We start from the raw sequence: 27362 nt of genomic DNA, 5'->3' as shown, positions 1-27362 counted from the left end.
TCTGGACGGAACACAGGGATTTTAGCCTTTGCAGACCATTTACATGCACTAAAACCTGTATTATAGAAAAAGGGAAAACCCCCAAAAGCCTAACAACTGTCTTTAAATCAGACACTGGCAGAGATGTGTGCAGGAAAAAAAATGATGTCACGGTTCCGGATATTTGCTTGAATGTGAAGCAGTGGCATCATGTGACACCGACACCAGGGGTCGAATCTCAACTGGTATAAATAGCATGTAGTGTCACACACACACACACACACACACACACACACACACACACACACACACACACACACACACACACACACACACACACACACACACACACACACACACACACACACACACACACACACACACACACACACACACACACACACTGTCAGATCTCAGTAAACAAGCAGACAACCGGACTTTCACAGGAACTCACAGGTATGGAAACACAATATGTTTTCTTTTTATCTCAGTGGTATGTTGGTATACATTCTCACAGGGATACTATTTTATATAATTATGATATTATACAATATTCAAACTGGACTCTGAATAATAAACAGGAAACATGTCACTTTAAAGGTGGGGTAGGTAAGTTTCAGAAACCGGCTCGAGATACACTTTTTGTTATATTCCATGGAATGCTCTCAACATCCCGATAGCAATGGATATCTGAAGTGCTTTGACAAAAAATCCATAAAAAAACGTCATCTGTGGAAGCCGTGGTGCTGTAAAAAGTACAACCAATGGATTTCCGCCTTGTATGTCAGCCTTCCATCTCGTGCATGCACAAATGTATCTCGTGCCCTCATTGGGCGTGCCGTCATTGGGCGTGCATTGCAGCAGTACTTCAATGACTCGCCAGCAACAGGCGGCCACTTTCACCAGTCTGCTGACGTCGTGTACGCGTTCATGTGTGTTGGAGGAGGTGCTCTGTAAGGAAGTCTGAAGGAAGGGGCGGATTCTTTTCGGCTGTGTACTTTCAAATGTTAGTGCACTCGAGCCGGTTTCTGAAACTTAGGTACATTTGAGAAACCGGCTCGAGATACACTTTTTGTTATATTCCATGGAGTTAAATTGAAAAAGTTCAACAGCATGAAATTCCACCCAGTTGACACTGAGGAATCATGGGAAGTTGAGTTTACCTCCTTCATCTCTTGGTATCCTCATATTAAGCATGTTAGCATTTCATTCAATATCTATGAATGGGTCAGTGTTTTATGCTAACCTTTAGTATGCTACCCCCCCGATCCCACTGGAAGCGTCTGCGCGCAGCGCGGCGCAGCGGGTCTGGTGGAATAGCACCCATTGACTAGAGTGGCCGCGATCGCTAAAAACGCTGCAGGCGTAGCGCAGCACAGACGCTCCTGGTGGGATTAGGGGGTAAGAGGTATCCTTTCTGATCTAGTCACCTGTGGACTATTAGACAATGGGTGGAGTATGAGAGAAGGGGGCACTGGGAACAGGCTGTTCATCTCTCTGTAGTCATTTTGTGTTTTTTTGTCAACACAGTGTCCTTCTTTTTGGTCATGGTATGTTTGAATGTGGTAATTGTACGTCTTTATGATTTCTTTTCTGTCTCTTTAAGACCAATTAATTTGATTTGTGTAGTCCTTTTCTGTCTATTTGTAGTCCTTTATGTTTCTTTGGGGTCATTTTCAGTCTTTTGGTACGTGTCTCTTTGAGTGACATTTGTAGCTAAAGGCCTGGTATGCCCATTCAGTAATATATTAATGATAAGAGTCATTGCAGTGTTAAACAAAATGTGTGAACTCACTAATGCTTGAATTTGACTTTTTGCCTCAGTTTGAGGGTTAAGTAAGAGGTACAGTTGAATATCATCTGCATGGCAGTGATGGAGATCCCTGTGGGACAGAAGGGTTGCTATGGCTAAGCCAAAAGTTCAGACGTTCTTTCAAAATAAAAGCTCTTGTGACAGGGAGTGAACTGAGGTCTCCAGCGTTGCTAACAAATGCTTAGACCTGCATTTTGTACACCAATTAGACCAAAACAATAACCCAAATAAAAGCTATACATAAATCAATACATTTTCATGTTTTAGACCATTATCCTCAATTAATCTCCTCATCAGACAGTGAGCAGAATAACTGAACAGAAAGTGTATTTGCCTTACCAAATGATTAAGTATTTCTTTAAGTTTCTTTAAGTATAACCACTTAACTATGTCAAGGCTAAATAAAGGATTTACAACAAACATATATATCTGAGGGCAATTTCTTTGTAAAATGTGTACTTTTTGAATAATGATGCCATAAATGAATTGGAAATAATATGTAAGTCATGTTCCTGTAACTTTTTCTAATAATTGCATTTATTTTATAAACCCCTGCAAGGGACATAATAAGAAGTATATCTTAACTGAAACATACTTCAGTATGTTTGGTAAAAATAATATTTTAAATATATATTTTAAATAAACAATGCATAGAGGACTTAAGAATCGATGATGGTGTTTTATTTCCTGATTTTCTTTTTCAAATGTCAAGTTAAAAAAAACAATATTGCTGAACAGTTATTTTTATTTTCCTTTACTGAAAAAATTAAACACTGACTTAAACGTATTATGTCAACACATTTCCCATAACTGTATATGTTGAAAGAAATAATATTAAGTTGAACCTACATTTTTTTATCTGAACTTAATATTATTGCTTTCAACTAAACTAAACCGTGAGTTCTTTCAATGTTCTCCTTCTTCTCCTTGGTTCTTTCCAGGAGATGGCTCTGGGGAGGAAGGTGGACGTCCCGGTCAGCGACGTCTCTCTGATCAGAGGGATGTGGGAGGTCCGGGTGAAGAAGCACAGACATACACAGAAGAAGGAGCAGGAGAGGATCGAGCAAAGTGCCCTTCCCAAGTAAGATGATTGAGGATGTACAAAACATGTCAGCTTTCACTTTCAGTTATGGTTTAGTTACAGTGAAAGCAGTATTCAGAAGCGTTAGAAACGCTGCTTTCAATACACACATTTCAAGAAGGAACAATCAAACACATGCATTATCATCTGTGCATGACTGGTGATCTAGCCACTCTGGTTCTACCTGTCCTGATGAAGAAGGGACCAGGGTCCAGATCCTGCTCCTTCCCATCCTCTGGGTCAAGTCCCTTATGTCAGGGCCGTGGCCCTGTTTGCTGTACACTCCCCTTTAAAGCCTTTTCTACTTTTAAGATAGCCTACTACGAGTCATGTAGGGCAGCAAGTCCAGCATGTGAAGTCAAAATCTTTGGAAAACCTTTCAAATTCATGGCAGTATTGTAGTCCCTTATCCGTAATAAGAACCTCCTGGCATCCGTACATGCAAAGACACATTTGCCCTTTGCAGTCTTGCTGAAGGGCTGTATAGGGCAAGATGAAAAACTCTATGTACCTTAACAAAAAAGTAAACCAAGACCAGAGTTACCCAGGGATCAATTCTGATTCTGATAAGTCACCATTTTTCGTCTGGGAAAGGTTGGCCCCCACTCTGGCCGCAGAGTCCCTGCTCCGGCAAGGCCTTTGTTGACCCCTTAATGTCCTCGGTGATGTGTCTGCGGTACCTACCGCCTCAGGTGTTCTTGAACCTCCAGTCCCTCTCTTTCCATACACAGTCCATCCCAATCATGCACATCTGAGTGTAAGCTTTTCCCTATGAGGTGTTCAAGGTGTTTGCACGCTTCGTCAATGTGTTGCGCTGTACTGAGGCAATAATGAACATTCTTCATCGATATCTCATACACAAATTGACATTATTAATGTTATATGATATGGACAGTGACAGAGTAATATTGGGCCTAGCAAAGGAAAGATAATGGACTCGAAACTCAATATTGTAAAAGCCCTTTATATTTAGTTGTATTCAATTAAACTGTAATTTTCTGAAATATGTTCATGTACAATGCCAACTTCAGTAGGTCAGATGATAGTTCAAAGGAGTCAAGCTCACGCAGCAGCACTGAGGGCAGCTCGGGGGTTCTATCGGTGCAATGCAGAAGAGATTAAGGCATTTTGTATTAGAATGATCCGAAAGTAGGCAGCCACGTTGCAGTGATGTGCTTGTGTATTTTCAGGTAAGTTTACATGATAGAAAGACGTATAAAAGTAGTGACACAGATGTGTAACACAACAACAGCTTGGTCAAAGTTGACATATTGCCAACATACAACATACAATACAACATTATAATCAGGTCTTAATAAAAAACTCAAACAAGTAAGATGGAAAAGGGGTCTTACATTAGTCTACAATGTTACAGTTCCCAAATCTCCACCCAGCTTTGAACCAACTGTCGGACACACACTCAGACACAGCTGACTGTTGTGAGTCATAACCAAGAGGTCAGGGCTGACTTTAGTCACATGAACACACAGATTGCTAATTATACCAGAACATCAGTGCTGCGGTTCAAAAGAAGGTCATGAGTTTGGAAAATGAACGTCAGGTCTCTGAAATATAATCTGATATGAACCAGCGGATGCTTTGTTGACACGTCTCTGTGTCTAGGATCGACCAACAGTGGCAGTATCGCATCTACTGTAAGAGCCTGCAGACCAAGGCACTCAACCTGCTGCATCACTACCTGGAGAGATCTGCCCTGACTGAGACACAACCCTGCACAGGTGACTCCCTGATGTACACAGCTAAACATGACCGATATACAGGTGTACACAGCTAAACATGACCGATATACAGGTGTACACAGCTAAACATGACCGATATACAGGTGTACACAGCTAAACATGACTGATATACAGGTGTACACAGCTAAACATAGACTAATATACAGGTGTACACAGCTAAACATAGACTGATATACAGGTGTACACAGCTAAACATGACCGATATACAGGTGTACACAGCTAAACATAGACTAATATACAGGTGTACACAGCTAAACATAGACTGATATACAGGTGTACACAGCTAAACATGACTGATATACAGGTGTACACAGCTAAACATAGACTAATATACAGGTGTACACAGCTAAACATGACTGATATACATGTATACATACGTAAACATATCAGTGATGTTTACCTGCATACACCTACACTGTATATAGGTCATGTTTACATTGTTATACTTGTATATGAGTCATGTTTAGTTGTGTACACCTGTATTTCACTCTTGTTAACCGATACACCTGTCATGTTTACCTGTGTATACTTGTATATCATATGTTTAGTGTTGTATATTGGTTAGGTCTACATTAGGTCTACATTGTTATAAACAATGGTGTACACAAGCAAACATTGCTTATATACAGGTATAACAATGTAGACCTAACATTACCAATATACAACACTAAACATATTATATACAAGTATACACAGGTACACATGACTGGTATACAGGTGTACTGAAGTAAACATAATTTATGCATAGCACTACACAGGTAAACATCACTGATTTACAGGTATAACAACGTAAACATGACTGATATATAAAGTACATTACTAATTAAATGGTGTACACAAGTAAGTAATTGACGAATAAATGACTAATAAACTGTGTACAGGTAAACACTAAACAGGACTGATGAACAGCATTACACAGGTAAACATGATAGATATATAGATTTCAAACATGACTGGTACAGGTGTACACAGGTAAACATGACTGGCATACAGGTGTACACAGGTAAACATGACTGACATACAGGTGTACACAGGTAAACATGACTGACATACAGATGTACACAGGTAAACATGACTGACATACAAGTGAAGTGTACACAGGTAAACATGACTGACATACAGGTGTACACAGGTAAACATGACTGACATACAAGTGAAGTGTACACAGGTAAACATGACTGACATACAGGTGTACACAGGTAAACATGACTGACATACAAGTGAAGTGTACACAGGTAAACATGACTGACATACAGGTGTACACAGGTAAACATGACTGACATACAAGTGAAGTGTACACAGGTAAACATGACTGACATACAGGTGTACACAGGTAAACATGACTGACATACAAGTGAAGTGTACACAGGTAAACATGACTGACATACAAGTGAAGTGTACACAGGTAAACATGACTGACATACAAGTGAAGTGTACACAGGTAAATATGACTGACATACAAGTGAAGTGTACACAGGTAAATATGACTGACATTCAGATGTACACAGGTAAACATGACTGACATACAAGTGAAGTGTACACAGGTAAATATGACTGACATTCAGATGTACACAGGTAAACATGACTGACATTAGTGTTGTCACGATACCAACATATTGGTTTCGATACCAAGTCAAGAATTGTGATTCCGATTATTTTTCGATACTTTAAAAAAAAAAAACGTTGTGCTTTATTTCACACCAGAACCACATTGGTAAGTTAGCTAAAAAGATAGCCACATTAGACACTTATCATTGCCATTAATTGCCTCGGCAAACTACGAAAACGTTAATTTGTCACAAAATACATTTCACTGGTTTGACTTAGATTTGAGGGCATGGGCTTGAGCATGATGTAATGATGTTATCTATCACATTCGCTAACCTGTCTGTCTTTAAATGCTTTAAACAGCTCTGGATGCCGGTCGGCGAGGTGCTTAGCCAAGTCTGATGTGTTGGCTCCCTTGGTCTGCAGGGATCTAAAACATGTCTCACAGACAGGCCTCGTGGTGTCCGTAGGCTTGCCCTCACTGTCAGAGATATCGCTCAAATACTTCCACATTTCGCTTCTGGCGTCTTTTTTGTCAACAAGCCGAGGCGCAGCGCCTGATTCACTCCCACTTGCAGCCATGCTTCTCGCTTTCTCACGTGCTCTGGCAGCTGCCGCGTGCACGAGAGAGGGGAGGCACTTAGAGCGTGCTTGAGAGGGGCGGGACTGCAGGCACGCTGCAGTGCAGGGAGTGGAAGCAGAGCGCTGAACACACACGGCTCTTATTAAAACGGGTACTTTCCCCCGTCATTCTTAAAGTACCGATACTAATGAAACGGAGTAATCGTAACGTTTTTAACGGCAGGGTATCACGGTACCTTTCAAGTATCGGTACACCGTGAAACACTAACTGACATACAGGTGTACACAGGTAAACATGACTGACATACAGGTGTACACAGGTAAACATGACTGACATACAAGTGTACACAGGTAAACATGACTGACATTCAGATGTACACAGGTAAACATGACTGACATACAGGTGTACACAGGTAAACATGACTGACATACAGGTGTACACAGGTAAACATGACTGACATACAAGTATACACAGGTAAACATGACTGACATACAAGTGTACACAGGTAAACATGACTGACATTCAGATGTACACAGGTAAACATGACTGACATACAGGTGTACACAGGTAAACATGACTGACATACAGGTGTACACAGGTAAACAGGTATATTGCTTAAATGATGTTGTTGTGTTTTACTTTCTGTTGTTTATCTGTCAGAAGCAGAGCAGGATCAGAGAGATCCGGAGCAGAGCAGGCTGATCTTCCAGCTGGACGGTGAACAGTGGATGGTAAGCTGGAAATACATTCCACAATGTCTGAAAGGTAATAAAACCTGTTAATAAGTGAATATTTGTTCAGGACTTCCCCAGGGAGCTGCAGTGGATGACGTACCTCAAAGAGTGGCACGTCAGGGGGACGAGGATCTGCCGGCTGCCTGAGTACCTGGCTCTGTTCACCCAGCTCTCCGTGCTCCAGATCCCACAGAACACCATCGCTGAGCTGCCTCCTGAGATCGGTGAGATCAAACACGTTTTTCAACATGGATCATTTTCAGAGAGAGATCTGATTTCAGCGCCATCCTGCATACCTGCAGTTGTGTGTGAAACTGAAATGTTGACTTTAATTAAATGTCAACACATTTCACATAACTTCATTAAGTTAGTTGAAAGCAATAATATTAAGTTGAACCTATTATTTTTCATTTAAACTTGATATTATTGCTTTCAACTAACCTAATACAGTTATGTGAAATCTGTTGACATGATACATTTAATTAAAGTCAACGTTTTAGTTTAGTGCATAATTTTAAAATACACAAACATAACAGAAAGCAAATAATGTACTTTGCAGGATTTGGCAGAAAAGGCAAATTATTTAAAAGAATAGGGATTCAACAGTGATGGCAACCAAATAAATAAATAAATACAACAACAACAAAACAACAATTAAATGTTCAAAAAGAAAGGAAATTATTGTGGAAAGTGTATGTATATCAGTGGCGAACAGTGTCATATCACAACTGGACCTCTGTAGACACACACACCCCTTGAAGGCCCTGACGGTTCGCCACTGATGGGTTAGTGCTTGTGTTAGTGAGGGGGATATTGATTTTGACACCTGCATTGATTCCTATGCAATAGAGATGTTGAACGTCACTGTGACCGAAACAAAACACAATAAATAAGGTGATACAACATGGATACATGGATATCAAATACACAGCTACAAAGCAGCAGATAAATGGTCTTAAGCGTTGTTTGTAGCATTTGATAGAGGAACAGTGTTTTGACAGGTGAGAACAAGGACAGGTGAGGAAAGAAAAGCCATTTCATAACTTGGTGAAACAGTCTCTTCTGTCCTCAGGTAAATTGACGGGTTTGAGGGAATTAAACGTCAGCTACAACCGTCTGTCCCAAGTTCCGCCAGAACTTGGAGACTGTGAGAACCTGAAGAGACTCGAACTCACCGGAAACCACAACCTGTCCGAGCTGCCGTTCGAGGTGAGGCCAGGAGGATGCATTTATAGGCGTGCATAGCTAAAAAAACAACTTCTCCAGACAGTGAACCCCTTCTTCTTTCAGACACTAAAAGATTACCTTAACATTTCGTTAAAACAAATGTCTTCACGCGTTCATGGGAGTTTGATGTTTCGTTCCATCAAAAAGTCATGATCGTTTTTGCACTTTAGTTTCTGTGCAGATTAAACAGTATCAGATATACCATGTTAATTATGGCGCATTTCCACTGCAGGGCCTCGCTCGGCTTAGTACGGTATAGTTAGGCCTTGTTAGGACTGGCTCACTTTATGCTGCGTTTCCATTACAGTTTAGTAGCTGGGGCAGTAACTATAGTAACGCAGTGTAGGCGGAGCCGTGACGTCATCTTCAATGCGAACCACAGCCGTTAGCTGTTAGCACTCAGAGCTCACAGCTCCTCATATCTGTTCAGAAACTAGACAAAAGTTAAACAAGTACAAACCGCAGACTGTCTGTGTTATGGAGAATACAGTCGCTGGTTTATTTATGTCTATAGGCCGTTGTTGTAAGTGTGGACGGTCGGAGAATATACTGCGTTAGTTTAGCCAATCTCCATTTAGAAAACACGCATTTTAAAAGGTTTTCGCCTGCCGTCTGTCTGCAGACTTGTCAAAGCATTAATTCATGGTTTTTACTAACCGGTATCAGTATGTTGTTACTTCGGCATCATTTAGAAACGTGTATTACAATTAAATCACGGTCAAATATGTTCATTTTGTTGTAGTTGTAGCCCCTTGCCAGCGATTCTCTCTCTCTCTAGTTTAGCATACTCAGTCCGACTCAGCCTGGTTGTTGGCCCGCTAAGAACCTCGATTTTATGGGGCCAGAAAAACTGTGAAATAGTACCCGCTAGCCGGTACTACGCCAAGTGGAAACGCAACCAAAACCGACTAGTGAGCTTTAGAGGTAGATGTATGTTGGAAACAGAACAGCATCAGGATGGCTTTCACCCCTTTACCCTGCTTTTGTTCGGCTAACTTGCTTAAGCTTCATATTTACAGCACAGCCATGAGTGGTACATGTACATCAAACCCTTCACTACTATTTGTTTATGTACATAATGTGTTATGCTATCAATCAGAGGTGGAAGAAAAACATTGAAAAAAACGAAATGTTTACTTTAATTAAATGTATGATGTCAACAGATTTCACATAACTGTATAGAGAACCACAGTGACGCGTCCTAAAACCCGGAAGTAAGTTAGCATTTTTACCACTTCCAGTTCCTTTCGACAAAAAGCAATGCAATTACTCCATAGGATTTTGGAAAATAGCTTGAAATAAGGTCTGTGTTTGTCACAAATTGAAGAGACAGATCACGTTTTGTTCTACGACATTAAATACATCAGCAGTGACCCCACTGATTTGAAGAGTTTACGTGTCTGAAAAACGATGGTTGTTACCAAGTGGCTGAATAGGACTACAGAAGTTGTCGAGGCCGTTGTACGTCATTACACCGAACACGTAAACACTCCCGCTAAGTTTGTTTGCCCTGTTCTGCTTGAAAGCAAGTCCCTGACTCCTGCAAACTGTTCAAACAAACACTTCAACTTGTACAATTTAGAATCTGTAGTTTTGAATATGGATCTCAAGTCGGCGTGACGTTGAAGCAGCGACCCTGCTGTAGTTCATTTATAGCATAACGTTGATGAAACGTGATCCTTTTCTTAAATGTGTCTCAACCACAGACCTTATTTCGAGCTATTTTCCAAAATCCTATGGAGAAATTGCATTGCATTTTTGTCGAAGGAACCGGAAGGAGTTTACATCTGGGTTTTATCACTGCGGTTCTCTATTGAGTGGCGAAGTCCCTCCCTTTCCGGTGGACCTCCATGGGACCTTATTTCGGAAAGATTATGTATTGAAGTCAATGGAGAGAGAAAGATTATCTTTCGATCCCGTTTTAATTGTGCCACGAATTACACATATGATGTTTGTCCATTTAAAAGATAATTTTGCCAGTAAAAAAAAAAAAAATGTGTCGTAAAACTGTGAAGTAACACATTTGTTTGTGTGAAAATGAATGAACTACATCTTTGGTCTTGCACAACAACACACGTCACCAAGATGGCCGTCACTACTGTCTTGTCAACAAAACGATTGACTACCCTCACTATCACCACAATGAAACACATCCAGAAGAATGTCATGCAAAGCTGCCTGCCTGCCTGCCTTTGATTCTCTCTGAACTGCCTGGTCTTTTTAATGTTTAATGTCAACCATTTGTGCAGATAGCATGAAGTAGAACAGATCACCGATGCTAATGTAGCGTTAGCATTTCTCCCCCGGGCTTAAATGGTGTATTATAGAATGATCACACCGGTATGACAGTACTCTTCAAAGGGTTCACGAAATATGACTACTACTCTTACTGTTTAACATTTTGGGTTACTTAATGTTACTTCATGTTAAGGCTAATAAAAATGACAAGGCTGTAATGCTAACTAACGTACTTGCTACTAGCTAGGTAGCTAACTTGATCCAGCCACTCCTGGTCCTTTCATCAGACGGGAAGCGAAAGAACGAGCACGATCCATTGCTGGTATGATAACAACCTGGTACTAAGCACATAGGCATCTTTTTAAAGTTGTCTTATCTTAGCTATCTCTTATATTTAGTGGAGGAAAACAATTGTGACATCAGTTATGACATCACTTACGCGACTCTGGGATTTGTAGTCTTTCTAGATGCGTCTTATATTTCAACAGTTTTACGACAAACTGTGACTTTTTTGACATGGAAATTATGTTTTAAGATTGACAAACATCATGTGTAATTTGTGGCACAATTCAAACGGGATCGAAATATACGTTTTCTCTCTCCATTGACTTCAATACATAATTTTTCCGAAATAAGGTCCCATGGACAGGAAGTAGATGGCCGTGACTTCACCACTCTATTAGGTTAGTTGATAGTGTCTGTCACTACCCGATCTGCAGCTCTGCCCGATCTGCAGTGCGCATGTGCGCGATGGTCCGCCATATTGGACAACTCCGGACGGCAATCCAAGTAGGACAACATTGACACAGTGGCTTTTGGCAAAGCTCAAAAATAAAACGAGAGAGAGAGATGAGTTATTGTTATTACAACGTGACTTCACTATTATTTAACAACTCTTTTTATTGGGTTCTTTTATTTGGGGTTAAGTACATTGTCAGAAATGAGAAATAGATTTAACTTCTGTTAGACAGCTATCATACTGAATACATTATTTACTGTGAATGTGTGCAAAAATGTATGGCATATAGCTGTCTAATAGCTGTCAATGTTTCAGTTTTTTCAATGTACTCAGATCTTGTACTCGAGTAAAAGTACAAGTACCAGAGTGTAGGAATACTCTGTTACAAGTAAAAGTCCTGCAGTCAAAATGTTTCTCAAATCAAAATATATTTAAAGTACCAACAGTAAAAGTAGTCGTTGTGCAGATTGGTCCATCTCAGAATAATATATATGATATGTTTTATAATGATTGATCATGAAAGTGTTCTCAAAGCTGGTGAAGGTGCAGCTAGTCTGAAGGACTTTGTAGACTGCAGGGTAGCTGGTGGATTTACTCCAGGTGGAACTAAAGTCTGATTTAACACTTGGTTATATTTCACATCATTCATCCACATCTGTGAAGTAGCTAAAGGGATTAAATACATGTAGTGGAGTCAAATTACATGATTTACCACTGAATTGTAGTGGGGTGGAAGTATAAAGTAGCATACAATGGAAATACTCAATTAAAGTACAAGTACCTCAAAATTGTACTTTAGTAAATGCACTTAGTTACTTTACATCACTGCTATCAATCAGTTAAAAAGTCAATACAGGGATTGTTCGGAGCTTCATTTGTCATCATGTCTGGGTGAGTGTTGGTTGTGCGTTGACGGTGATGTCACTGTGTCAGCTGAGCAGCCTGAAGCAGCTGCTTCACCTGGACATCGCAGAGAACTGCTTCAGATCCATCCCCATCTGTGCTCTGAGGATGAGCGCTCTGCAGCTGCTGGACCTGAGCCACAACCGCCTGGGCGACCTGCCGCAGGACATGGACAGGTGACCACCACCTGGAATCTGATTACTCTGAGCAACATGATCCTGGACATCCACTGGGAATGTCTCTTTACTTTTATCAGAAGTGTCTTCAAAGCTGACACTGAAATAACTGAAACGTTGATTTTAATTAAATGGGTTATATCAACCGTTTTAACCGATTGACATAACTGTATTAGGTTAGTTGAAAGCAATATTATTCAGTTTAAATACACATTTTAGCTTCAGCTTAATTGTATTGCTTTCAACTAACCTAATACAGTTATGTGAAATGTGTTCACATAATACATTGAATTAAAGTCAACTTTTTTTTCATTACAGTTGTTGTTAGCAATGAATTCAACTCATATTTCGAAATCATTAAGATGTGCAAAAAAATACTTTTATGTCAGTGTTTTACTGATCTTTTATATTTATTTCCAGAATAGTTAAAAAGTGTCTCTTTTCCTTCCTTCTATTTTGACTTGTCACTCTAACACATGTATATATATATATATATAAAATATGTAGTTGACTTGAATAAAAGCCACACACAAACCACCTTTAGAAATCAGAACGAGACTTCTTACTCAGTGAAGTTAGTTCTGCATTTAGCTGAACACATTTCCACTCAAATGACCACACAATCATTTTGTGTATTAATTAAAACGAAGCACTGTGTGTGTGTGTGTGTGTGTGTGTGTGTGTGTGTGTGTGTGTGTGTGTGTGTGTGTGTGTGGTGTGTGTGTGTGTGTGTGTGTGTGTGTGTGTGTGTGTGTGTGTGTGTGTGTGTGTGTGTGTGTGTGTGTGTGTGTGTGTGTGTGTGTGTGTGTGTGTGTGTGTGTGTGTGTGTGTCTGTCTAGGTTGGAGCAGCTGGTCACCCTGTTCCTCCATAAGAACAACCTGACTTATCTTCCTCACTGTCTCACCAACATCTCAACGCTCAAGATGATCGTCGTCAGCGGCGACGAGCTCAACTCCATCCCGACCAGACTGTGCAGGAACCCCGAGATCAAGTAGAGAAAAACACACACATCCTCAGTCCACACAGACACCAAGTACAAACACTACGAAGACATCCAGTACACAAAACACTGACACCAAGTACACAAAACACACTGACACCAAGTCAGAGATGGAGTACTCGAGTCCTGGACTCGGACTCGAGTCGGACTTGAGTGCCGATTTTCGGGACTCGTGACTCGACTCGGACTCGCGCACTGATTGACGCGACTCGGACTTGGACTCGTGAATTCTCGCACAGGATGACTTGGACTCGACTCGTACATTGACGCTCCGACTTGGACTCGGACTCGAGCACATTTTCTCTGGAGTCTGATGTCCTCTATCCTGTATGGCGAGTTCACGTACTGGGCCCCGCTATTCCAGTCTAGAGATGTCTACAGACACACCCCGCATCGTGCTGTATGCTTTCACACATTCTGCTTCCACATTGGAAAAGAGCAGCGAAAAATGCTCGTTATGTGGAAACAATATAGAAGAGAAGGCTCCGTAACACATTACTCTAAGGATCCAGTTCAGACATATAGGCTGTCTTGAACACTATCATCAGAGTAACGTGATCTAATCAATAAATAAAGATTCAGCCGATAACGAAAGCACATGGCTACTTAACATGCAGAATGTAGCCATGTGCTTTCTGGGGATAAATCTTTATCATAAACTGATTTAACCCGTAAAAGTTCCTTCAAAATAAAAGTCCCGATCTTATTACTATCAAAATAAAAGTGCAAAACGAAAACTTTACCATAGGAAAATATTGGCATACAAATATAATCACTTCTCTAAAAGGTAACTCATTTTAAATATAGTTTATTTATATATAATAATAATATTAATATTAGAAATAAGCTTTATATTTGTATAGCACCTATTACAAGAATTGTAGCCAAACTCGCTTCACAGCAGTTCAATAGACAGGATAACAGCAATGTAGAGGAGCAGCTACATTTCAAAACATATATCCACGAAGATTAATACATGAAGACTTGTGACTCGGACTTGACTTGGACTCTTCTTAAGTGACTCGGAATTGGACTCGGACTCGAACACAGGTAATGATGACTCGGACTCGACTTGGACACTCCTTGGGTGACTCGGACTTGGACTCGGAGTCGACTACGACTCTCCCTTGGTGACTCGGACTTGGACTCGGACTCGAAGAGTGGTGACTTGAGGGTGACTTGGACTCGTGAATTGGTGACTTGACTACAACACTGCACCAAGTACACAAAACACACTGACACCAAGTACACAAAACACACTGACACCAAGTACACAAAACACACTGACACCAAGTACACAAAACCCACTGACACCAAGTACACAAAACACACATACACCAAGTACACAAAACACACTGACACCAAGTACACAAAACCCACTGACACCAAGTACACAAAACACACATACACCAAGTACACAAAACACACTGACACTAAGTACACAAAAAACACTGACACCAAGAAAACAAACTACACTACGTCCAGTACACAAACAACACCAACATCAAGTACACAAACAACACCAACATCAAGTACACAAACAACACCAACATCAAGTACACAAACAACACCAACATCAAGTACACAAACAACACCAACATCAAGTACACAAACATCAAGTACACTAACACCAACATCCAGTACACAAACTACACTACATCCAGTACACAAACACCAACATCAAGTACACAAACAACACCAACATCCAGTAGTACACAAACTACACTACATCCAGTACACAAACTACACAGACAAACAAAACCAACATCAAGTACACACACACCAACATTAAGTACACAAACACCAACATCAAGTACACAAACTACACTACATCAATTTCTGAAACAACACTAACATCAAGTACACAATCACACAGACATCAAGTACACAAACTATACTAACATCAAGTACACAATCACACAGACATCAAGTACACAAACAACTAACATCAAGTACACAATCACACAGACATCAAGTACACAAACAACTAACATCAAGTACACAATCACACAGACATCAAGTACACAAACTATACTAACATCAAGTACACAATCACACAGACATCAAGTACACAAACTACACACAAACAGGCAGAGCTGGCAGATGTTTTTGGACCACAGTGAACAACTTATTGTTCTTGAGGATACATGGCAGCTACTGTGTATAGAAGCAGAATGTTTCAAACCGTGATCAGAGGTTGGCTTTAGAACAACTGGACCGAGCTTCTGGAATGCTTGGATCACAGGAATGAAGCTTTGAAAGTGTTTTGCTCATGTTATGAAACTGTTCTCAGGTTTATCAGACTTTGCGACAACCGTGCGACTGCAGAGAAGAAGAAGAAAGAGGAGGAGGAGAAGAAGAAGAAGAAGAAGGAGAAGAACAGGTGGAGAGAGCCGAGGGAGGAGGAGGTGAAGAAGGACAGCGGAGAGAAGGAGTTCATCGAGCTGTACGTCGACTCGCTGAAGGACAGAGGTGAGAGGAAAGATGCATTTATTATTATCAGGTAAACTCCAGCTAAAATAATACATTTTCTTATATCTTTAAAACTGTATATTGATGCTTAATGCATTTTTCTCTGTTTAGTTTATTCGTACGTGGCATCTTAAAGGTCCCATCATATGCTTTTCCGGTTATCACCCGTCCCCTTGTGTGTTAAGTAGCTTTTCCTGCAGAGTCACAAACCTTCAAAGTACACCCTGTAGCGAGTAAAACTCTAACACGTGTCTATGCTGCCCCAGAACGCCTCATTAGAGATTTTTCTTTTTCCATTTTTTTCTTCCGGGGCATACTGACGTAACGCCGACCAAATGGACCAATCCGCGGAGCTCCGCACAAACACACTAGGGCTGCAGTCGAATAGTCCATTTAGCTGAGGAACCTTCCTAACGCAACACACTCTCACTCCCTAAGCGTCCAATAGCGACGTTTGGTCAGTGTCTGTGGCGTCCAATTGTGACGCTCCTAGGCTCCTTCAGCGTCATAAAGGGACGCAAATAGCTTTCAACTGATTGCAATGTATTCCCATCTCCGTCGGGATTTGACGCTCATGGAAGCACGGCATTCGTTTATGCCGGCTGCCCTTAAAGGCAATGTGAGCGTCCATTCCCATTGGATAATGGCGAATTGTACACCCGGAAGTAAGTACTCCTCTTACTGTCGATTGATTTTACAGTGATATCTGCACTACTCATCGACTAAAAAACACCAGATTATCTTTGTTAATTACACAACATTGATTGGTTTAAATTGTGTGCAATGCTTTTGTATTTTCCCCCTTCGATTCGGAGAAACAAATATGTTTTCTGAGTAAAGGATGGCAGAAGACACTACACTACCCAGAATCCCCAGCGTCTATGTCACATGATCTTCAAATTTCTCCCTGCAGAAAAAGAAAACATGGCCGAAATTCGTTTTATTCTTGGTAGAAAATGCCTATTTTAAAGTTAGTTTGGCCATTAAAATGCGTGTTGATGTCATTTTATGCGAGAAATATGAGTTGTTATTTCAGATTATGTGTGCAGTGGATGTACATGATCTTTAGTTTGCTAGTTATTACGAAGATTACTTCAGGAAATCGCGACATTTTCATTGTTACCAAGGTGGTTGCTAGGGACGCTGCTATCGATATTATTCCTGTTATGTTGTGTAACTGTTTAATGGTGTTATCTTTATTGCTACCCCCTTTCCCGTCAATGTATAGTGTTGGTCCACAGCCTAAACATATTAGTTTAACAAAATCCGCATCTAAAGATAGCCTACGTTATTTCCCCCCTGTGCAATTCCAGTCTCACATCTCACAGCACATCGTCATTAACAGACCGAAAACATTTAAAAAAAAATAATAATAACACTTTATTCCGGGTGTGCTTGCTTTTCTCTTTGAAAGTCATCACATAACGGCATTGTAATACACGGTTCGGCTGCATTACATATTACATATCTGCCGTAGTTCTGTATTTATAGAGCCCTGATGAGAAGACAAACATGAGGAACTGGAAACGTGACGTGGATCATAGATATATCAGCCATTAAACAACATCTTACATTTATTTTCACACAATACGTCTCCTTGCAGTATCAACACTAATTCGGCTCACTTTTATATTTGATCCAATTGGTAGATAGGCTGTATTTACACCATAAAGGTGCACAGCTGATATCAAGGGACACCTGGTGGTTAAAGCATGTTATTGAATTTAATGATTTGTATTATTAGATATTAATACGATCCCTATAAAGTATATTCATTACTCGTTATTCTCTACTAATAGTTAATTAAAGACTGTATATAATGACTATTTTGCACATCCCTTTCAAGATTTCATGATTTTCTAAGGTTGATTGACATCATATAGGCCTACACAACTATGGTGTAGTTCTGCACTGAATGAAAAACTTGGGTCGCAGGTTCCTCAATAGTGCATTACGAGACATCTATCAATATGTGTGCATACCTCCAGCAATGTTAACTATGTTGAAGCACTTATTTTAACTGATATTATACATAATGTATTAGACTCTTATAAGATGTATGTAGATATTTCATCTCCGGCCTTGTCAGGTATTGAACAATCAATACATAAAGAACACAGAATTGTTGAATATAAAACACAGAATTTGTGTGATTATACTAAATGATTTTCAAATAAACACAACTGCATATTTAACTGTTACACATGCTGATGTAACGCAAATGTTCCAACTTGGGATCAATAAAGTATATCTTATCTTAAGATGATCGATGGCTACTGCCATATTTGCAAAATGTGCCTCTGAACCTTGACAAGTGCATGTTTCAGGCTTATCAATTAATGTAATGTAATGTAATGTTATCACAGGGGTCACACACATAAGACCAGCTGTTAAATAAAGCTCTTCTGACCTTAGCTGGCATGTGGGTATATATATTAATGCTGCCCATAATGGGCACAAGCAATTATCACCCATTTATTAATTATATGTTTTAAATGTGAGTGTTTCCTGTCCCCTAAACCTCCAGGGATGTACACAGTTTAATACTGGCAACTTCTTATTATGGGAAATACGAAAACGTCTTTTAAAACTACAAATCCCAGTAGAGACGTGCCATAGAGAACATGTTGCGAAACAGAATAGCCAGCATGTGTAGTTCTGGGGACGAGGTGGGGGAGGGGGGACGCGGTGGACCCGTTCAAATCCAGTTTTGGACAGTCTGCCGTGGTTCCATCCCATTTCAAGTGCTGTTCGAGGCTCCGTAACCCTCGGAGCACACTCTCCAATCACAGAGCTTGAGGACTATCACGGGGTTTGTCAAGAGCACATGGTGTAGTCCAAACGATAGCTGGGGATTCTGGGTAGTGTAGTGTCGTCTGCCATCCTTTACTCCTGGGAATGGACGCTCACATTACCTTTAAGGGCAGCCGACATAAACGAATGCCGTGCTTCCATGAGCGTCAAATCCCGACGCAGATGGGAATACATTGCAATCAGTTGAAAGCTATTTGCGTCCCTTTATGACGCTGAAGGAGCCTAGGAGCGTCACAATTGGACGCCACGGACACTGACCAAACGTCGTTATTGGACGCTTAGGGAGTGAGAGTGTGTTGCCTAACGGAGTGAAATGACCCGGAAGTCCCTCAGTGGCAGCCATGATAAGTGCCGTTCGAATTCTCTAGAGATGATAGGAAAGGAGGTTTCAAACTTCCTTTATAACCTCCTTTAGCTTAGGAACCACTGGACCTCCCTAACCGAAAGGAGAGGAGAAAATGCTGCCCCACAATGCCTTGCAGCCGCAGTATTTGCCGTCACACAACAGTCGGCCGGAAACAACCGATTATGACGGAGAAATGATATCATGAAAGTTACGGTGATTATTAAGCATTTTAAAACGTAGGTGGTAAGTTGCCAAAGTGCTTTGTTCTGAACGTTCATCAGTATTATAATCAAAGAGAGATATGAACGTTAGTTTTTACTGAAATGATCAAATAAAGTCAACATTTCACTGAGCTGTGTGGGGTTTGTTCAACTTCTAAAAGATGTTTGAATGGTGATATACACAGTGATAGATGTTAAGGACTAACGTTTATAATAAATAGGGGAGACCGGGGACAGTTGCAACACTTTTTGGGTTTTTCCCAATAAGTAAAAAAACATTTACAATAGGATAGCCATTTTGCTATATTATACATTATCAATATGTCAGCTACTGAAACAATGTATTTAAGATGTTTTTATGAAATAAGTACAGGTTGGAAAATGTATTTTTTTTTAAAAAACTTAACTGTTACAACTGTCCTTGTGTACAGGGACAGTTGTAACACATGCCAGGCACGGTTGTAACATGTTAATAATGGTTACCTTTTTCACACTACATGACAACAAATAGGGAAAGCTGTCAAATTCTAAGGCAACAAGATTTGAATGGGGTTTCACACATCCTCCAACAAACAATGAGCAATGAACAGGATAACAGATAACACACACAGCATCGTCCTCTGTGAAGGATTAAACTGTTCTCTGAGAGGTGCTTCTACCTTAATTATGTAGACCTACCTCCTTTGAGCTGAGACCATAATATAAATCAGCTGCCTCCATCAGGTAGTCTCTCAAAAGCATCTCCTGCTCTGTTGAGAACACCTTCTTTGGTGTCTAGTAATACAGCAACACATCTTTGATTCATGTCGTTTATTACAATTATTATTAACTTTGTCTGTACAAAGTAGCCTGTCCAGGAAATATGGTCAAATCAACAAGAACTGCGAGCCGGCACGCAAGACGCTCCGCTGATGAAACGCACCCGGTGGGGTTTGATGCTGGAGGAGGTCGGAACAAAACTGTGGCGCAGCCGTAACGCGGCGCAGACGGACCCGTAACGCGGCGCAGACGGACCCGTAACCCCCTAAACGCACCAGGAGCGTCTGCGTTGCGTTACGGCTGCGACGCGGCGTTCGCAAAGATCGCGGCCACTCTAGTCAATGGGTGCTGTTCCACCAGCGGCGCGTCCCAGAAGCTCTTCGCCGCAAGGAATTTCTAAAATATAGGATGAATCCTATTTTTGAAGCGGCACAGCGCGGCGCAGGCAGGAAGTGATGAAAATCACCTTGTTGTCTGCTTTGCTGGTTGAGGGGGTGCACCGGGTGCACCCAAAACCGGCTCCTTCTCCTCCCCCCCACCACCGTCTTTCAAGTAGGAGAATACTGCAGCGTTCTCCTCCGGTTTACAGGCACTGTCAATTATATATATATAGCATTTCACAAAACACCACAGCATTTCACAAAACACTACAGCATTACAGAAAACGCCACAGCATTTCACAAAACACCACAGCATTTCACAAAACACTACAGCATTTCACAAAACGCCACAGCATTTCACAAAACACCACAGCATTACAGAAAACGCCACAGCATTTCAGAAAATGCCGCAGCATTTCAGAAAACACCACAGCATTTCACATTGGACGGAAAGGGTATTCCTTTAGGGAGAACACTTCTTGTTTGTGATTGGACAGAGCCAGCCAGAGAAGCACTGCTGTGATTGGTTGTTTTTGCTGCCAGTCAAGAAATGACGCTTGTGATTAGCCCAACACATCAGCCGTTAGCTTAGCTGTTAGCACACACTCAGAGCTCACAGCTCCTCATATCTGTTCAGAAACTGGACACAAGTTAAACATGTACAAACCACAGACTGTCTATGTCATGGTGAATACAGTCGCTGCTTTATTTATGTCTGTATGACGTTGTTGTGAGCGTGGACGGAGCAGCAGGTTAGTTTAGCCTGATGGATCCGATTCCGATAGGATTTACATGGAGATACGGCCCGCCCCCTCTCCAGCGTCTTGTTTGAATGACAGGAGTAAATACAGAATTAATGCTTTATTAACTCATGGTTTTTAAGGGGCTTATCTCCATGTAAATACTATGGTAGACCACCCAATATTCGCATCGCTCTAATCGCTCAAGTTTAACCGCGGCTGTCAGCTGTGTTTGCTCCTGTCAATGCTGTCATTCAAACAAGAGGCGCTGGAGAGGGGACGGGGCGTATCTCCATGTAAATCCTACAACAAAATGAACATATTTGACCGTGATTTAATTGTAATAGACGTTTCAAAATGATGCCGAAGTAACTACATACTGATAGCAGTTAGTAAAAACCATGAATTAACGCTTTGACAAGTCTGCAAACAAGACGGCAGGCGAAAAGCTTTTAAAATGCGTGTTTTCTGAATCGGATTCATCAGGCTAAACTAACCTGTAGCTGCTCCGTCCACACAACAACATCATACAGACATAAATAAAGCAGCGACTGTATTCGCCATGACATAGACAGTCTGTGGTTTGTACATGTTTAACTTTTGTCCAGTTTCTGAACAGATATGAGGAGCTGTGAGATCTGAGTGTGTGCTAACGGCTGATGTGTTGGGACCATGGTTGGGACATATTTCGCTGTCGGGTGTTGACCAATCACGAAGCGTCATGTCTTGACTGGCAGCAAAAACAACCAATCACAGCAGTGCTTCTCTGGCTGGCTCTGTCCAATCACAAACAAGAAGTGTTCTCCCTAAAGGAATACCCTTTCCGTCCAATGTGAAATGCTGTGGTGTTTTCTGAAATGCTGTGGTGTTTTGTGAAATGCTGTGGTGTTTTGTGAAATGCTGTGGTGTTTTCTGAAATGCTGTGGTGTTTTGTGAAATGCTGTAGTGTTTTGTGAAATGCTGTGGTGTTTTCTGAAATGCTGTGGTGTTTTGTGAAATGCTGTAGCGTTTTCTGAAATGCTGTGGTGTTTTGTGAAATGCTGTAGTGTTTTCTGAAATGCTGTGGTGTCTTGCACTTCAGGGCCACCGTAAATTATGATGATGAATGCATATTTTTTACCACTAAAATACAGCAACACATCTTTGATTCATGTCGTTTATAACTGGAATATTACAATTATTATTAACTGTGTCTGTAGTCTACAACACAACAACATAGGAAATAACAACAATAAACCCGATTTAAACAGACACAAACATAAACCATTTAACTACGTAGCCTACTTACTTGTAGAAGTACAAATATCCAGGAAATATTCCAAAATCAACAACAACTGCGAGGCTGCACACACGACGCTCCGCTTCCGCAACGTTTTGAAATGCGCCTGGTGTCACCAGGCGCGTTTCAAAACGTTGCGTCTGGTGGAACAGCACCCATTGACTAGAGTGGCCGCGATCTTCGCGAACGCCGCGGTGCAGCCGTAACACAGCGCAGACGCTCCTGGTGCGCAGACGGACCCGGTGGAATCCCGGCGTTATCTTTTCTCAGCCGCGGTGCTCCGTGAAGCTCCGCGCACGCACGCACACACACACACACACACACACACACACACACACACACACACACACACACAGTGCTTCGTTTGAATTAATACACAAAATGATTGTGTGGTCATTTGAGTGGAAATGTGTTCAGCTAAATGCCTCTATGGACAATCATGCGATTAATCGCGATTAAAATAGTTAATCGCGATTAATCGCAAATTAATCGCACATTTTTGATCTGTTCTAAATGTATCTTAGAGGAATATGTTTCAAGTTTTTAATACTCTTATCAACATATGAGTGGACAAATATGCTTTATGCTAACGTTTATTACCCCCGGGAAGACTTTTTTTTAATATTGAAGTTAAAAGCATCAATCTGTTGCACTTTGAGAGCAACATTAGGAGATCTATTGATACATCTCTCAACACCCAGATGAAACAGAACTGTAAGCAGATTTTCTTTTTCTTTATGGATATTTTACAAATCACTCTCCTTTCAAACTGTATTCTTGTTTATTAATAACAACTTTTTTGTACCGTCAGTATTTTATACCTGTTTTTCACCTGTTCTCTTATTTTTTTATAACTATAATGATCATATAAAGGTGTGCCTTTACCTCACTGAGCTGAGGTTATCAGAGCCTCTCAGTCTTTCAGGAGAGAGCTCTCTAAAGCTCTCCCCCCCGCGGCCGCTTACACAGTAAATTCCAATGTTAATAAAAGCACACAGAAGCTGTGTACGTTTTTTGGGAGTTTGATTTATTTTAAATGAATACAAATACAAAATTAAAACCTATAATTGCACACTAAAACCATTATTTCAAAAAAAGAACAATTTCACTTGCTGGGACTGGGGCAGTTCAACTTGATTTTGGGGGGGGGGGGGGTGTGCCATAGTTTATGGGTGCTGTACGCAATATAGGCGTAGTTCTGTTAGTATAAGATAATAAGATTTACTTTGTTGATCCAAAATCGGGAAATTGTGTTGTTATGAAATAAAAAAAATATATATTTTTTTTATTTCTAACTTCTTTTTTTTCAATTTTCGGCGCCCCCTATGGGTTGATGCGCCCTTAGCATTCGCCTATACTGCCTATGCCGAGGGCCGGCCCTGCGTGTGTGTGTGTGTGTGTGTGTGTGTGTGTGTGTGTGTGTGTGTGTGTGTGTGTGTGTGTGTGTGTGTGTGTGTGTGTGTGTGTGTGTGTGTGTGTGTGTGTGTGTGTGTGTGTGTGTGATGGATCGTTGGAGCTATGTGCAACTCAAGGCATATGCTCGAACGGGAGCTGCCTGGACGCTGCAATCATGTTGCACTATCCGTGCTGAGTGTGCTGACTTCTCGTACAATGTCCCACTGTCTGCTTCCTGCATAAAGTCAAGTGCTCGGCGCAGTTGTGGCGAAATGTCGCTCCTCTGTTTTCATTTAAACAGCTCCTTATATCCGTTAGCGCAGCTAGCTAGCACCAGATGCTAACAACAACAACAATGCACGTAAGGTCTCCCTCTCGCTCGCTCGGGCCACACACACACACACACACACACACACACACACACACACACACACACACACACACACACACACTCAGGCTGTGAGTGTGTGTGCTCAGGCTGAGTTCCGCGGTGTTTCGCAGTCTCCCAGACCCCACGCAGCAACCAGGAAACGACACCAGTAATCCAGCTCACACTGTCTGCTCCTCGAGCCTCAAAGAGCGGAGCAGCGAGCCCCGCACGTCCCGCCAACACGACACCCAGACCCCACGCAGCATTCCCATCTGTTTGTCATTACTGGTGTCATGTTCTGGTTGCTAACGCCATTGTAACACATAATCACTGATGTTCCGCTGTAACGGTGGTTGACTCATCAGAACAGAGTGGGCGAGCTGACCATGAACAGAAATGTACACACATCTGGCCAACTCCATATGTAATGTGTGTGTTCACAAATGAAATACATGTGTTTAATCTTAATCTCGATGTAGTGCTCAGTGCTGTCGGAGTGCACGCACACACACACACACACACACACACACACCACACACACACACCACACACACACACACACACACACACACACACACACACACACACACACACACACACACACACCACACACACACACACACACACACACACCAGACATCTCCTTCATAAAACTAATAATAAGGCGTAATAATCAGGTGTTTCGGGACTTATAAATGTGTCTCAGTTCTTGTGAGCGTTTCGCAAATGTAATTTCGTTTTATAAAATGTAAATTTGTCTCAAGCTTTGTTAAAGTGTTTCACACTTTTTAATTTTCTTTTGCACTTCTCAGCCACCGTAGTAGACCCCTACACATATAACAACTTAGACTATGCTATAACACCCCTTGTTGTTAAATACCAACTATGTGCAATACATATGCCGTTAATAAATGTGCAATATATACATTGCTCTCAGAACTGGTACAGGATGTGTTGTAAATTGTGTAATTTTCTTTTTCATTTCTAATTTTACATTGTGTATACATTTGAGTGTTTCAGTAGCTCCAAATGTTTTAAATCTCATTTTAACGTTTAAGTTCAGTTTAAATTGACGGCAGATGATCTCATAAATCAGCTGATTCGTTGTTTGTCCTACACCAGAAACCGTCCCTGAATCTACCACCAAAGTCTCCATCTCCTGCCTGCTGTGAGGGAGAGGAGGAGGAAGATGAAGCTGACAGTCTGTCACCATGTGAGTGAATTGAAGATCATTGGAGGGTGCTCTTTATATTCACATTACGTTCAGTCACTTTACGTCATTTCATGCTAATGAAATACATTAGCTAACGATACGCTATTTCGCTAACTTCCTGCCTCAAGCTCCGAAGTTTCGGTGTTTCTCTCAGAGGGTGTCAAAGAGGATATGATTATGAAAGGGGCCATATTCTGCTGGTGTTCATGTGTATATCAGTATATAGTGTCTCTACTTTAAAGAGTCCTCTCCTGCTGATGTTCAGGTGTATATCAGTATGTAGTGTGTCTACTTTAAAGAGTCCTCTCCTGCTGATGTCCAGGTGTATATCAGTATGTAGTGTCTCTACTTTAAAGAGTCCTCTCCTGCTGATGTCCAGGTGTATATCAGTATGTAGTGTCTCTACTGGGACATGTCTCCATGCTTTAATGTTCAAAAAGCTCTTTATGTGTCTCATACGGCCTGTGCTGCAGCACCTCTTTTGACCCTCTGTCTGAAACCAGAGCCCAGTCTGCTCTGATTGGTTAGCTGGCCGGCTCTGTGATTGGTTAACTGCTTAGAGACGGCCCACCCCTTAGCCATATCACGTTCAATGTGTTGGAGCGCTAGCCAATATAAGCTCAAGTGTTCTATAGTGATGTCATCAAGTTACGGAAGCACAAAAAGGAGGCCAATGCTGCAGAAGCACAAGAACACTGAAGAACTATACAAAGCACTACAGGAGAGAGAAAGCCCCAACATGTATGATAATTCAATGTTTTAAAAGTTACATTTTTAGATAAAATAGAAAGAAGTAAAGACTCGTAATTGATACAACAAGCTTGTTATGTTAAAATAAGAATTCTGTCACATTATCATGTTTTTGAAACACACATTTAGGTATACAGAGAGTACATTTATTTCATGAATTGCTGCTGAAATAAATGTCATGTTTGAGAGTTTTTAAAAGATTTTCTGCTTTTAAAAAATAAATAACTCATCATTCCAAAATCAATGTTCCCAAAAACATTGTGACAATACCCCACTAAATGTCACCGTAAACCAGTGTTGGTATTGTTAGTATTGTAAATGATATTTGGGATAAACTAGATGTTATGGTTGAAGGTGTAAATGTGACCAAACAGTGACATCAAAACATCTATTTATTATTTATAATAAAAATAGCAGCAAACACATTAATGAATTTATTCCCATCGGCTTCTCCAAAATAACTACAAAAACTTTTTTTATTTGATATTAGTTGTATAAGTGATCATTGTGTGTGAGGCTTTGATTAAGAAGTGTGTTTTTCAGTTGTTATTCCGATGCATTTTCCAGATGTAATACATGTTTGTGGAAACGTTCTTTGTGCACCTTGTCGTTTTTTTAATAACTGCAAGAAAGATTTAACATTTCTTAAACATCTGATTGTTTTGAAGCAAATATGAATTTACCCAAATGTAAAACTAATGTTATAATTCATTATATATTTATGGAAGCAAGCAACATTCAACTTAATGTTAAAAATGTGTTAACTAAAAAACTATATATGTATATATATTTATTAGAAAGGTTTGATGTTCACATTCCTCTAAGTTAACTGTAAGCTAAG

The 27362-nt window shown here is 40.8% G+C and overlaps 1 protein-coding gene across 2 annotated transcripts; it reads left to right on the top strand.

The window, feature by feature from the left end:
* Window positions 1-325: 325 nt before the first annotated feature.
* On the top strand, window positions 326-27114 carry lrrc2 (leucine rich repeat containing 2). Of its 2 annotated transcripts, none has more exons than XM_034090386.2 (10): window positions 326-435; window positions 2734-2873; window positions 4497-4612; window positions 7431-7495; window positions 7566-7722; window positions 8571-8707; window positions 12636-12781; window positions 13621-13773; window positions 16076-16254; window positions 25681-27114. In XM_034090386.2, exons 2-10 carry the CDS (start codon window positions 2737-2739, stop codon window positions 25728-25730), a joined length of 1140 nt encoding a protein of 379 aa, XP_033946277.1. In that variant the 5' UTR covers window positions 326-435; window positions 2734-2736; the 3' UTR covers window positions 25731-27114. The 2 variants fall into 2 exon arrangements, with proteins under 2 accessions (XP_033946277.1, XP_033946276.1); XM_034090385.2 differs by having other exon boundaries at window positions 7425-7495.
* Window positions 27115-27362: the final 248 nt, after the last annotated feature.

Source organism: Pseudochaenichthys georgianus, chromosome 9 (assembly GCF_902827115.2).
Source record: "Pseudochaenichthys georgianus chromosome 9, fPseGeo1.2, whole genome shotgun sequence".
In the NCBI taxonomy this organism is placed as follows: domain Eukaryota; kingdom Metazoa; phylum Chordata; class Actinopteri; order Perciformes; family Channichthyidae; genus Pseudochaenichthys; species Pseudochaenichthys georgianus.
The sequence above is the reverse complement of the archived record's forward strand: the minus strand, read 5'-3'. Positions and strand labels throughout refer to the sequence as shown.